The 12,215-nt window shown below is 50.6% G+C and overlaps 1 protein-coding gene and 1 long non-coding RNA gene across 5 annotated transcripts in view; one reads left to right on the top strand and one right to left on the bottom strand.

Annotated features, from left to right (window-relative positions):
- The window catches only part of C8G (complement C8 gamma chain), an 18,910-nt gene extending 16,539 nt beyond the window's left edge, over window positions 1–2,371 (bottom strand). The window contains exon 1 of one of the 2 annotated variants that reach the window (XM_073314416.1): window positions 2,010–2,371. In XM_073314416.1, the coding sequence (XP_073170517.1) occupies window positions 2,010–2,147 (138 nt within the window). In that variant the 5' untranslated portion in view covers window positions 2,148–2,371. The remainder of the gene's footprint in view (window positions 1–2,009) is intronic. The other variant, XM_073314415.1, reaches the window with a different exon arrangement.
- The window catches only part of LOC140899247 (uncharacterized), a 16,243-nt gene extending 4,028 nt beyond the window's left edge, over window positions 1–12,215 (top strand). The window contains exons 2-4 of one of the 3 annotated variants that reach the window (XR_012155254.1): window positions 4,278–4,490; window positions 8,104–8,312; window positions 11,838–12,215. This is a non-coding gene — a long non-coding RNA (uncharacterized lncRNA). Of the gene's footprint in view, window positions 1–1,830; window positions 2,771–4,277; window positions 4,491–8,103; window positions 8,313–11,837 lie in introns of those variants that run through there. The other 2 variants (XR_012155253.1, XR_012155252.1) reach the window with 2 other exon arrangements.

Below are 12,215 nucleotides of genomic sequence, written 5' to 3'. Positions count from 1 at the left end.
CCCTCCCTGAGACGAGGCCCCATTGTGCACGGGACTGTACACGCCCAGGGAGAGGCAGTCCCTGCCTCAAAGAGCTCACACTCAGGGAAACGGGGACAAGAGCTGCCTAAGCTCACAGGGCACAGTAGGAACTAGCACCTGGGTCTGCTGTCTCAGAGGCTAGTGCCCTGCCCACTAGCCCTGTGGAGCATGCCCCCCCCGGGGGTGATAAGGTTATCGGGGGGCTCAGGGCCGTGGCCAGCCAAGTAGGGCAGGGCAGCAGTGGGGAGAACGTGCAGGCCTGGAAGTCCCCAGTAGTTGGGGCAGGGGCACAGCCCAGCCCTGCCCCAGCAACAGGATTCCCTGCACTCTCCCTGCTGCTGCCCTGGCCTGGCCCGGACACCCAGCCAGCCCCAGCCCCAAGTGTTTTAACCCTCCGCAGCCTGTGGGAGCGAGAGGCTCTTGGCAGGGGGGAGGGCAGGTGAGGAGCCCCAGGCCGCTCTGCACCGTGCTGCCATGGGCTCCTCCAGGGATGGAGCCAGCCAAGTCCTGATGCTGCCCTGGGTGTGAGCTGTCTGCACCCCTTTCTGCCCAGATTTGAGGAGGCTGTTCTATGACTCCCATGGAGAAGGGAGCATAGCAGAAAAAAGTTGGGGAACCTATGTTTGAGGCCAGTGTGCTTGATAAGATAGGCCTGATCAGTATGGCGCTGGGGCCCCAGTTATCAATGTGGCCCTCTGGGTGGTGGTGGGGGTGTCTGGGCAAAGGGGGGTCCGTGGCTGGGCTCTGGTGGGGAGGGGATGCAGGTATCTGAGCAAGGGGGGGCTGTGGCTGGACTTTGTGGTGGAGAGGCATGGGTATCTGGCTCGTGGGGGCCCTGCAGCTGGGCTCTGGGGGATAGGGGGTTGGGTGTATTGGCTGGGGGGGCATGGCTGGGCTCTGGGGGGTGGACAAGGGGGCAGAGAAACAGGAACTGGGTAGTCATAGGGTTTTCTTTAACTCTCTACTCCTGGGGAGTTGGTGTGTGCGTGTGTGTGTGTGTGTGTGCAGAATTTTTAATTTTTTGACCCAGAATGCCCCCAGGAGTAGGCACATAGTATGGCCAGTGCCTGGGAAGCCTACTGCTTGGGCTGGTGGGCCAGTCCCTGGCGTAAGGGCATCACAGTGGCCACAGGGCAGCTTGTGGGGACTTGGATTCCCTTCTTCCACCCACAGCTCTCCAGCTCAAAGCCCTTTCCCTGTGGCTTTGTGGAGAGAGGTTGGATCTGGCCCCATGTTTCTATAGCATCTCCCAGCTGTAGCTTTCTAGGCACCTTAGCAATCACACAGGAGCTCCCCAGGGACTGCAGCAGGGTAGCTGTTGAGAGCCAGAAGCTGGGGCAGGGGAAAGCGCTGTCTTTCCGCATGTCCCTTCTCAGTTTGTCCTCAGGGGCACTGCACCCAGCTGCCCGCCTAAGAAACACCAGGCTGGATCAGGAGTGCTGGAGACTGGGCCCCTGGCTGGGGTTCTCTGCGGATGGGCGTACCACAAGCAGCAGCAGAGTGAGCTCCCCTCCTAACCAATCTCAGACCTCTGCAGTACGCACACACACCTCATGGCCCCCTGAGTACTTAGCGTCTCTGCTGAGGCTGGGGGGGGGGGGGAACTGGAGTGAGACTGCAGACCGCTGAGCACGTTCAGCTCGAGGAGCCTTGGGACCCTTCGCTGACACCCTGCTGAGGTACCCTCGGTGCATCACAGCCGCAGAGGAGATTGCAGCCCCCCTAAGCAGCCCAGAATCTTTACCATGCACTGGAGCAGCTTGTGCTTTTCACTCTGGAGGTCCCCGGTTCAATCCTGATTGAATATTGGCCAAGGTAGCAGCCATCACCCAAGCCCGTCTCTTGGGGCAGGGCACCAAAGCAGAAGGGGCAAACCGAAACACCTGCCTGGCAAGTTATGGAGCAGGTGAGCATCTCTAGGACAGAGGACCCTCCGGGGAGCTGTGCCAGTGCCTGGGATGCCCAGCGCTCCCTAGTCCCTCCCTCACCTGCTGGAGGTCAAAGTTCTCCTGTATCTTGATCTTCTCAAAGTGACTCTCCAGGGCTGGGGGCCTCCTTTGTCTCTTCCCAGGAGCAAGTGAAGCAAGAAGGAGCACGAGGAGCAGGATGGGTGCGGCAGACACCATGTTCTCTCCCCAGGACCATCTAAGCCCCTTGGTGAATCCGGCTGTGGTTGGTGGGGCCCTGAGGGAGGAGAGGGCTGAGCTGGTTGGTTATTAAGCCACTCTGCTTCTCTTACTGGAAGTGACCAGAAGCAAATCTCTAGGCTGTTTACATAGCGGGGGACTGTGTTACTAAAGCTCCCCTGCCCCCGCAAACTATGCCCCGCACAGGGGAACAGCCGTGCAGTCCAGGAGTCCCTGAACATCCAGGCAGCTCTCCCAACCCTTGGTCACGTGTCTCAGGGCTCTCCCCAGCCCAGCAAGCCAAAGGTAACATCCCATAATACACCTCCCTGTGCAATACTCTGGTAGAGCCAGAACTGAGTTACCTCACGTGCAGAGGGAGAGCCGAGCAGGGAGAGCCGTGCTGCTGCGCACTGCGAGAAGGCCAGGAGGAGCTGGCATTGACCTCCTACAAATGACAAGTGACAGAGAGACCACCTGAGGAAAGGGGCTTACCTAGCAAAGCCAGAAACCGGGCTGACTTCCAGCAAGCCTAAGGCCCGCACTCAGCAAAGCACTTCAGCACATGCTTCAATCCAACCCTAGTCAGCACTTAAGCACATGCTTAACTGTAAGCACTGGAGGTAATGGGGCTTCTTTGCTGACTGGGATCCTTCTAGCCTTGACTTCAGTAAAGCTATTTTTGCTCCACCTTCCTGGTATTTTCCTATATTACTTCCTGATGTCTGGTCAGCTTTATGCCAGGAAGCAGGAGGACTGCTAACCCGGAGACTTATCACTCAGGGGTGGCAGGTTTGTAGAAATTTTGGTGGTGCCCAGAACCCGCCCCCACCCAAACTCCTCCCCCCACCTGCCCAAGGCTCTGGGAGGGAGTTTGGGTGGAGGAGGAGGTCTGGGGTGCAGGCCCTAGGCTGGAGCAGGGGATTGGGGTGCAGGCTCTGGGAGGGAGTGGGTGTGGAGGGAGGGGGTGCAGGTTCTGGGAGGGAGTTTGGGGATGGGAGGGAGTGCAGAGGTGAAAGCTGTGGGGTGTGGCTGCAGATGAGAGGTTTGGGGTATGGGATGGGCTCTGGACAAGAGTAGGGGTATAGGGGTGAGGGCTCTGGAGCTAGGAATGAGGAGTTTGGGGTGTGGGAGGGGCTCAGGGTGAGAGTAGGAGTGTGGGGGTGAGGGCTCTGTCTGTGGCTGGGGGTTTGGGGGTTAGAAAGGCTCAGGGCTGGGGCAGAGGGTTGGAGTGCAGGGGGATGAGGGCTCTGTCTGGGGCTGGAGATGAGGGGTTTGTGATGTTGGAGGGGGCTCAGGGCTGGGGCAGAGGGTTGGGGTGCAGGGGGATGAGGGCTCTGTCTGGGACTGGGGATAAGGTGTTTGGGGTGTGGGAGGGGCTTAGGGCTAGGGTAGAGGGTTGAGGGTGCGGTGGGGGGGTGAAAGCTCTGGCTGGGGTGTGGGCTCTGGGGTGGGGCACGGCTGGGGATGAGTTTGGTGTTCAGGCAGGCTGCTCTAGGACAGGGGCCAGAGAGGACGACTCTCCCCAGCCCTTTCCCTGAAGGCAGCAGCGAGCTCTGGAGGAGGAGCCCCCCTTTCCCGCCCCCTGAGCAGCACATTCCCCCCCACCACTGTCAGTGCATGTGGTCCTAGGGCCCCTCTCAGGCCCAGGAATCTCCCTTGCCTCCCCCGTGGTGGGTGCCGGGGGGAGCTGCGTGCGCCTTCTCCCCTGCTGTTGCCCCTGCCTGTAGCCTCACTGGGGGTGAGGGATGGGGCTGCCCCTTGCCCAGCGTGAGGCAGGAGCGGTGACTGCGGGCGGGGGGGCCCCCTTTGCTGGTGGAGGGTCCCGCCGGAAAAGGGAAGGGTCTGAGGTGGAAGGGCCGGCTCAGAGTCAGTCTGCCCTGGCAACGGAGTGCGGGGCACTAGGACCCTGCGGCAGCAGTTGCTGCAGGGAGGCAGCATGGAACTGCAGGGCAGAGGCAGGGATGCGCTGCTCCAGGGCCTGGGGGGTCAGGGGCAGCAGGTGCGGGGGGGGACACCTGGCCCCAAATATGGGTGGAGCTGGGCCCCTGGGCTCTGAATATTGCTGGTGCCAAGGCACCATGTGGAGATATAACTCCCACCCCTGCTATCACTGTTATATTTTGACAGGTTCAGAGAAGCAGCCGTGTAAGTCTGTATCCGCAAAAAGAAAAGGAGGAGTTGTGGCACCTTGGAGACTAACAAATTTATCTGGGCACAAGCTTTCGTGAGCTACAGCTCACTTCATCGGATGCATTCAGTGGAAAATACAGTGGGGAGATTTATATACACACAGAACATGAAACAATGGGTGTAACCATACACACTAACCAGAGTGATCAGGTAAGGTGAGCTATTACCAGCAGGAGAGCGGGGGGTGGGGGGAACCTTTTGTAGTGATAATCAAGGTGGGTCATTTCCAGCAGTTGACAAGAACGTCTGAGGAACGGGGAGATAAATATGGGGAAATAGTTTTACTTTGTGTAATGACCCATCCACTCCCAGTCTCTATTCAAGCCTAAGTTAATTGTCTCCAATTTGCAAATGAATTCCAATTCAACAGTTTCTCACTGGAGTCTGGATTTGAAGTTTTTTTGTTGTAATATCGCAACTTTCATGTCTGTAATCGCATGACCAGAGAGATTGAAGTGTTCTCCAACTGGTTTATGAATGTTATAATTCTTGACATCTGATTTGTGTCCATTTATTCTTTTACGTAGAGACTGTCCAGTTTGACCAATATACATGGCAGAGGGGCATTGCTGGCACATGATGGCATATGTCACATTGGTAGATGTGCAGGTGAACGAGCCTCTGATAATGTGGCTGATGTGATTAGGCCCTGTGATGGTGTCCCCTGAATAGATATGTGGACACAGTTGGCAACGGGCTTTGTTGCAAGGATAGGTTCCTGGGTCAGTGTTTTTGTTGTGTGGTGTGTGGTTGCTGGTGAGTATTTGCTTCAGGTTGTGTGGCTGTCTGTAAGCAAGGACTGGCCTGTCTCCCAGGATCTGTGAGAGCAATGGCTCGTCCTTCAGGATAGGTTGTAGATCCTTGATGATGCGTTGGGGAGGTTTTAGTTGGGGGCTGAAGGTGACAGCTAGTGGTGTTCTGTTATTTTCTTTGTTAGGCCTGTCCTGTAGTAGGTGTCTTCTGGGTACTCTTCTGGCTCTGTCAATCTGTTTCTTCACTTCAGCAGGTGGGTATTGTAGTTGTAAGAATGCTTGATAGAGATCTTGTAGGTGTTTGTCTCTGTCTGAGGGGTTGGAGAAAATGTGGTTGTATCGTAGAGCTTGGATGTAGACGATGGATCGTGTGGTGTGGTCTGGATGAAAGCTGGAGGTATGTAGGTAGGAATAGTGGTCAGTAGGTTTCCGATATAGGGTGGTGTTTATGTGACCATCGCTTATTAGCACCATAGTGTCCAGGAAGTGGATCGCTTGTGTGGACTGGTCCAGGCTGAGGTTGATGGTGGGATGGAAATTGTTGAAATCATGGTGGAATTCCTCAAGGGCTTCTTTTCCATGGGTCCAGATGATGAAGATGTCATCAACGTAGCGCAAGTAGAGTAGGGGCATTAGGGGACGAGAGCTGAGGAAGCGTTGTTCTAAGTCCGACATAAAAATGTTGGCACACTGTGGGGCCATGGGGGTACCCATAGCAGTGCTGCTGATTTGAAGGTATACATTGTCCCCAAATGTGAAATAGTTATGGGTGAGGACAAAGTCACAAAGTTCAGCCACCAGGTTTGCTGTGACATTATCGGGGATAGTGTTCCTGACGGCTTGTAGTCCATCTTTGTGTGGAATGTTGGTGTAGAGGGCTTCTACATCCATCGTGGCCAGGATGGTGTTTTCAGGTAGATCACTGATGGATTGTAGTTTCCTCAGGAAGTCAGTGGAGTCTCGAAGATAGCTAGGAGTGCTGGTAGCGTAGGGCCTGAGGAGGGAGTCTACATAGCCAGACAATCCTGCTGTCAGGGTGCCAATGCCTGAGATGATGGGGCATCCAGGATTTCCAGGTTTATGGATCTTGGGTAGCAGATAGAATACCCCAGGTCAGGGTTCCAGGGGTATGTCTATTGTTCTTGTGCTTTTTCAGGGAGTTTCTTGAGGAAATGGTGTAGTTTCTTTTGGTAACCCTCAGTGGGATCAGAGGGTAATGGCTTGTAGAAAGTGGTGTTGGAGAGCTGCCTACCAGCCTCTTGTTCATATTCCGACCTATTCATGATGATGACAGCACCTCCTTTGGCAGCCTTTTTGATTATGATGTCAGAGTTGTTTCTGAGGCTGTGGATGGCATTGTGTTCTGCACGGCTGAGGTTATGGGGCAAGTGATGCTGCTTTTCCACAATTTCAGCCCGTGCACATCGGCGAAAGCACTCTATGTAGAAGACCAGTCTGCTGTTTTGACCTTCAGGAGGAGTCCACCTAGAATCCTTCTTTTTGTACTCTAGATAGGAAGGTCTCTGTGGGTTAGTATGTAGTTCAGAGGTGTGTTGGAAATATTCCTTGAGTCGGAGATGTCGAAAATAGGATTCTAGGTCACCACAGAACTGTATCATACTCGTGGGGGTGGAGGGGCAGAAGGAGAGGCCCCGAGATAGGACAGATTCTTCTGCTGGGCTAAGAGTATAGTTGGATAGATTAACAATATTGCTGGGTGGGTTAAGGGAACCACTGTTGTGGCCCCTTGTGGCATGTAGTAGTTTAGATAGTTTAGTGTCCTTTTTCTTTTGTAGAGAAGCAAAGTGTGTGTTGTAAATGGCTTGTCTAGTTTTTGTAAAGTCCAGCCACAAGGAAGTTTGTGTGGAAGGTTGTTTTTTTTATGAGAGTATCCAGTTTTGAGAGCTCATTCTTAATCTTTCCCTGTTTGCTGTAGAGGATGTTGATCAGGTGGTTCCGCAGTTTCTTTGAGAGTGTGTGGCACAAGCTGTCAGCATAGTCTGTGTGGTATGTAGATTGTAATGGATTTTTTACCTTCAGCCCTTTTGGTACGATGTCCATCGGTTTGCATTTGGAAAGGAAGATGATGTCTGTCTGCATCTGTACGAGTTTTTTCATGAAGTTGATAGATTATATTTTGTTAACATTACAGTTCAAATTCTGCTCTTCAATACACCTGTATAAATTCAGCATAACTCCCTGGGCTCCAGTTCAGGCCAAACTTGATTTTTAAAACATATTCAGCTATTTGCTCAAGCATATCCAGAGGTGCTGGGACAATGTTTAAGGGGGCGGGAGGAGCGCTGAGAGCCACTGAACCAAACTGTAAACCCTGGATTAAATTGCAGCAAGGACGGTTTAGGTTGGACGTTAGGAAAAACTTCCTAACTATCAGGGTGGTTAAGCACTGAAATAAATTGCCTAGGGAGGTTGTGGAATCTCCATCGTTGGGGATTTTTAAGAGCATGTTGGACAAACACCTGTCAGGGATGGTCTAGGTAATACTTAGTCCTGCCATGAGTGCAGGGGATGGGACTATATGACCTCTTGAGGTCCCTTTCACTTCTATGAGTCTATGATATGATGGAAACCACTTCGAGCCAGAGGGGTGCTGCAGCAACCCCCACACCCCTAGTTCCAGCACCTCTGAGCATATCCTGTTGGAGTGAGTTCTACAAATTAACAAGAAGGAAGTGGCCACATGACATCTCCCGCTCTTGTGGGTCCAGGGAGTGAGAGCTGGGGTGGGCTGCAGATTGACCCCAGATCTCCCAGGGCAGGGTAGAGCAGAACACTAGTGCCAGACCTGCTTGATGAGAAACAAGCTCCCAAGCCATTGTTTAGGCTCTGTTTTCTTTGGCCTCTGCAAAGCCCCGCTTCTCAAAAGTCTTGTCCATACAGAGAGCTTGGGCTTTGACTGATCATCTCTGGCACAAAAAGTGTTTACGGTCTGGTTTTTTAACCTTATAAAAGTGTGGCAATTCTCCAAAAAGGGTAATTTTTTTTTTTAGTTTAATGTACCCACGCTACCCACAACCACATCAGCCATCATCAGAAAGCTTGTTTTATGGATGTTGAGATGAAGCGCGATGTGGCATTGCCAAGTCTGGCATAAGCCTGTAGGCGAAGTGAAACAACAGCCACACGAGACAGTGTCTTCGTTTTGCCCAGTTCCAGAAACACTGCAACAGGACTTGGACTACAGCTTTTACTGTTTAGGGTAATTTCAGCAGCTTAATGTGGTGGGTTTTGGTCAAAGCTATCAAACAACAATAAATTAAAAGATTTGTATTGTTTTGCATGGGCAAGGGTGTGGTTTTTTTTCAGAAATGATAAATCTGTTTAGAAGGTGGCAAAAACAGCAACTATCAACATTTTGCACTATACTACCGTGCAATGTTTTCACATTACATATTCTGAATTGTCAAAGTATCTCACAAGTGATTATAATCAGTTTTGACTTTTCCAGTAGAAATTTACTGACCAGATCAATCTCCCATTGCAGGCTGGGCACCAGCAGCCGTAGATTGCATGCCCATACTTTGTGCTGCATAATGGGTAGATATAAATGTACAGGAAATCCTAATCAAACGTTTCTCCATTTGTAAGCCTTTGTACGTACAATGTAGCATCTATTCTGCCTTGTAGAAGGTTTTAATTTGTAATTGCTTATGCCTGCAGTACTAGCTGTTGAACTATTCTAGAAACTAGCTTTTTAATTCAGTGACACTATGCACAGGTCAGTATCAGTGTTACAGATGACAACACACAGCTTCATCATGGGCTTCAGTCAAAGTGCTCACAGAACAAAAAGGGTCATTTTGTGTACGTGTAATTCATGACATAGAAACCTTTGAGGAAGCAACCAATCTCAGGGAGGCAGCACATCAAAGCAGAGATGATGACACGTTGCGCTGAACATCTGTGGAAAACTCGATTGCTAAGGATGCACTTTATCACTCACCTGCCTTTCTTCCTACTTGAGTGAAACTAATCTTAAAGTAAAACCAGCTAGTTGCACAGCAACAATACAGTCATAGAATCATAGAATATCAGGGTTGGAAGGGACCTCAGGAGGTCATCCAGTCCAACCCCCTGCTCAAAGCAGGACCAATCCCCAATTAAATCATCCCAGCCAGGGCTTTGACAAGCCTGACCTTAAAAACTTCTAAGGAAGGAGATTCCACCACCTCCCTAGGTAACGCATTCCAGTGCTTCACCACCCTCCTAGTGAAAAAGTTTTTCCTAATATCCAACCTAAACCTCCCCCACTGCAACTTGAGACCATTATTCCTCATTCTGTCATCTGCTACCACTGAGAACAGTCTAGATCCATCCTCTTTGGAACCCCTTTTTCAGGTAGTTGAAAGCAGCTATCAAATCCCCCCTCATTCTTCTCTTCTGTAGACTAAACAATCCCAGTTCCCTCAGCCTCTCCTTGTAAATCATGTGTTCCAGTCCCCTAATAATTTTTGTTGCCCTCCGCTGGACTCTCTCCAATTTTTCCACATCCTTCTTGTAGTGTGGGGCCCAAAACTGGACACAGTACTCCAGATGAGGCCTCACCAATGTCGAACAGAGGGGAACGATCACATCCCTTGATCTGCTGGCAATGCCCCTACTTATACATCCCAAAATGCCATTGGCCTTCTTGGATACTGTTGACTCATATCCAGCTTCTCGTCCACTGTAACCCCTAGGTCCTTTTTTGCAGAACTGCTGCCTAGTCACCTTATGACACCGCATTTTATCACCTGATTGAAGAGACAGACAATGATCGCTCCCAGACTGCTGCGCTGGGCATCACAAAATGGGGAAGAGATGGCCAGCCCTCTGTGGAGATAGAGGTGGTTAGGGACTATTTAGAAAAGCTGGACGTGCACAAGTCCATGGGGCCGGACGAGTTGCATCCAAGAGTGCTGAAGGAATTGGCGGCTGTGATTGCAGAGCCATTGGCCATTATCTTTGAAAACTCGTGGCGAACCGGGGAAGTCCCGGACGACTGGAAAAAGGCTAATGTAGTGCCAATCTTTAAAAAAGGGAAGAAGGAGGATCCTGGGAACTACAGGCCAGTCAGCCTCACCTCAGTCCCTGGAAAAATCATGGAGCAGGTCCTCAAAGAATCAATCCTGAAGCACTTGCATGAGAGGAAAGTGATCAGGAACAGCCAGCATGGATTCACCAAGGGAAGGTCATGCCTGACTAATCTAATCGCCTTTTATGATGAGATTACTGGTTCTGTGGATGAAGGGAAAGCAGTGGATGTATTGTTTCTTGACTTTAGCAAAGCTTTTGACACGGTCTCCCACAGTATTCTTGTCAGCAAGTTAAGGAAGTATGGGCTGGATGAATGCACTATAAGGTGGGTAGAAAGCTGGCTAGATTGTCGGGCTCAACGGGTAGTGATCAATGGCTCCATGTCTAGTTGGCAGCCGGTATCAAGTGGAGTGCCCCAAGGGTCGGTCCTGGGGCCGGTTTTGTTCAATATCTTCATAAATGATCTGGAGGATGGTGTGGATTGCACTCTCAGCAAATTTGCGGATGATACTAAACTGGGAGGAGTGGTAGATACGCTGGAGGGGAGGGATAGGATACAGAAGGACCTAGACAAATTGGAGGATTGGGCCAAAAGAAATCTGATGAGGTTCAATAAGGATAAGTGCAGGGTCCTGCACTTAGGACGGAAGAACCCAATGCACCGCTACAGACTAGGGACCGAATGGCTAGGCAGCAGTTCTGCGGAAAAGGACCTAGGGGTGACAGTGGACGAGAAGCTGGATATGAGTCAGCAGTGTGCCCTTGTTGCCAAGAAGGCCAATGGCATTTTGGGATGTATAAGTAGGGGCATAGCGAGCAGATCGAGGGACGTGATCATTCCCCTCTATTCGACATTGGTGAGGCTTCATCTGGAGTACTGTGTCCAGTTTTGGGCCCCACACTTCAAGAAGGATGTGGATAAATTGGAGAGAGTCCAGCGAAGGGCAACAAAAATGATTAGGCGACTGGAACACATGAGTTATGAGGAGAGGCTGAGGGAGCTGGGATTGTTTAGCCTGCAGAAGAGAAGAATGAGGGGGGATTTGATAGCTGCTTTCAACTACCTGAAAGGGGGTTCCAAAGAGGATGGCTCTAGACTGTTCTCAATGGTAGCAGATGACAGAACGAGGAGTAATGGTCTCAAGTTGCAGTCGGGGAGGTTTAGGTTGGATATTAGGAAAAACTTTTTCCCTAAGAGGGTGGTGAAACACTGGAATGCGTTACCTAGGGAGGTGGTAGAATCTCCTTCCTTAGAGGTTTTTAAGGTCAGGCTTGACAAAGCCCTGGCTGGGATGATTTAACTGGGAATTGGTCCTGCTTCGAGCAGGGGGTTGGACTAGATGACCTTCTGGGGTCCCTTCCAACCCTGATATTCTATGATTCTATGATCTTATGTACAACAAGAAGGCTCTTCTCCTGTCCAAGCTACTACAAAGATATAAAGGCATATTCTCTCCAATGTAGAAACTGCAAGCCATTCCAGTCGCAAATTACAGTGAAGATTAGAAAAACACTATGGTTCTGCAATTTCATTCCATGCACAGCACAGACAAAGCAAATCTACAGTTGTTCTATGCAGCATAATAACGTTACATGATGCTATCCAAACTGCTAGTCATCTGAAGCAGGAAAGTAGCTCACGAAAGCTTATGCTGTAATAAATTTGTTAGTATTTAAGGTGTCACAAGTCCTCCTTTTCTTTTTACAGATACAGACTAACATGGCTGCTACTCTGAAACCAAATATTTTGTGGATTTTCTTCTGGAAAGTCAGCCTGATGAACAGCTTTCAAATGAACAAGTGGTTTTGTATAATGCCTCTTCAATCCTTCAGACTGAAATAGCCAAAATGAAAGCCTCAGAATATTATCGAAAGCCAGGTGACTGTAGTTTACAGAGATCAGCTACTTTTGTGCGCCAGTTAGTCAGAATTTGTCATTTGGTTGACAGATAAAGAAGGGTATAATTCAGCCAGCAATAAGCATCATCCTTCAGAAGATATTCAAAGAAGGTGCCTCTTAACTGCAGAGCAGTGTTCCCTCTAATTTTTTACGTCCATGTGTGGAATGAATTTTGTTATGTGCACC

This window comes from Lepidochelys kempii, chromosome 16, assembly GCF_965140265.1.
Source record: "Lepidochelys kempii isolate rLepKem1 chromosome 16, rLepKem1.hap2, whole genome shotgun sequence".
In the NCBI taxonomy this organism is placed as follows: domain Eukaryota; kingdom Metazoa; phylum Chordata; order Testudines; family Cheloniidae; genus Lepidochelys; species Lepidochelys kempii.
Note: the sequence above shows the minus strand (reverse complement) of the source record. Positions and strands in the feature narration are given on the sequence as shown.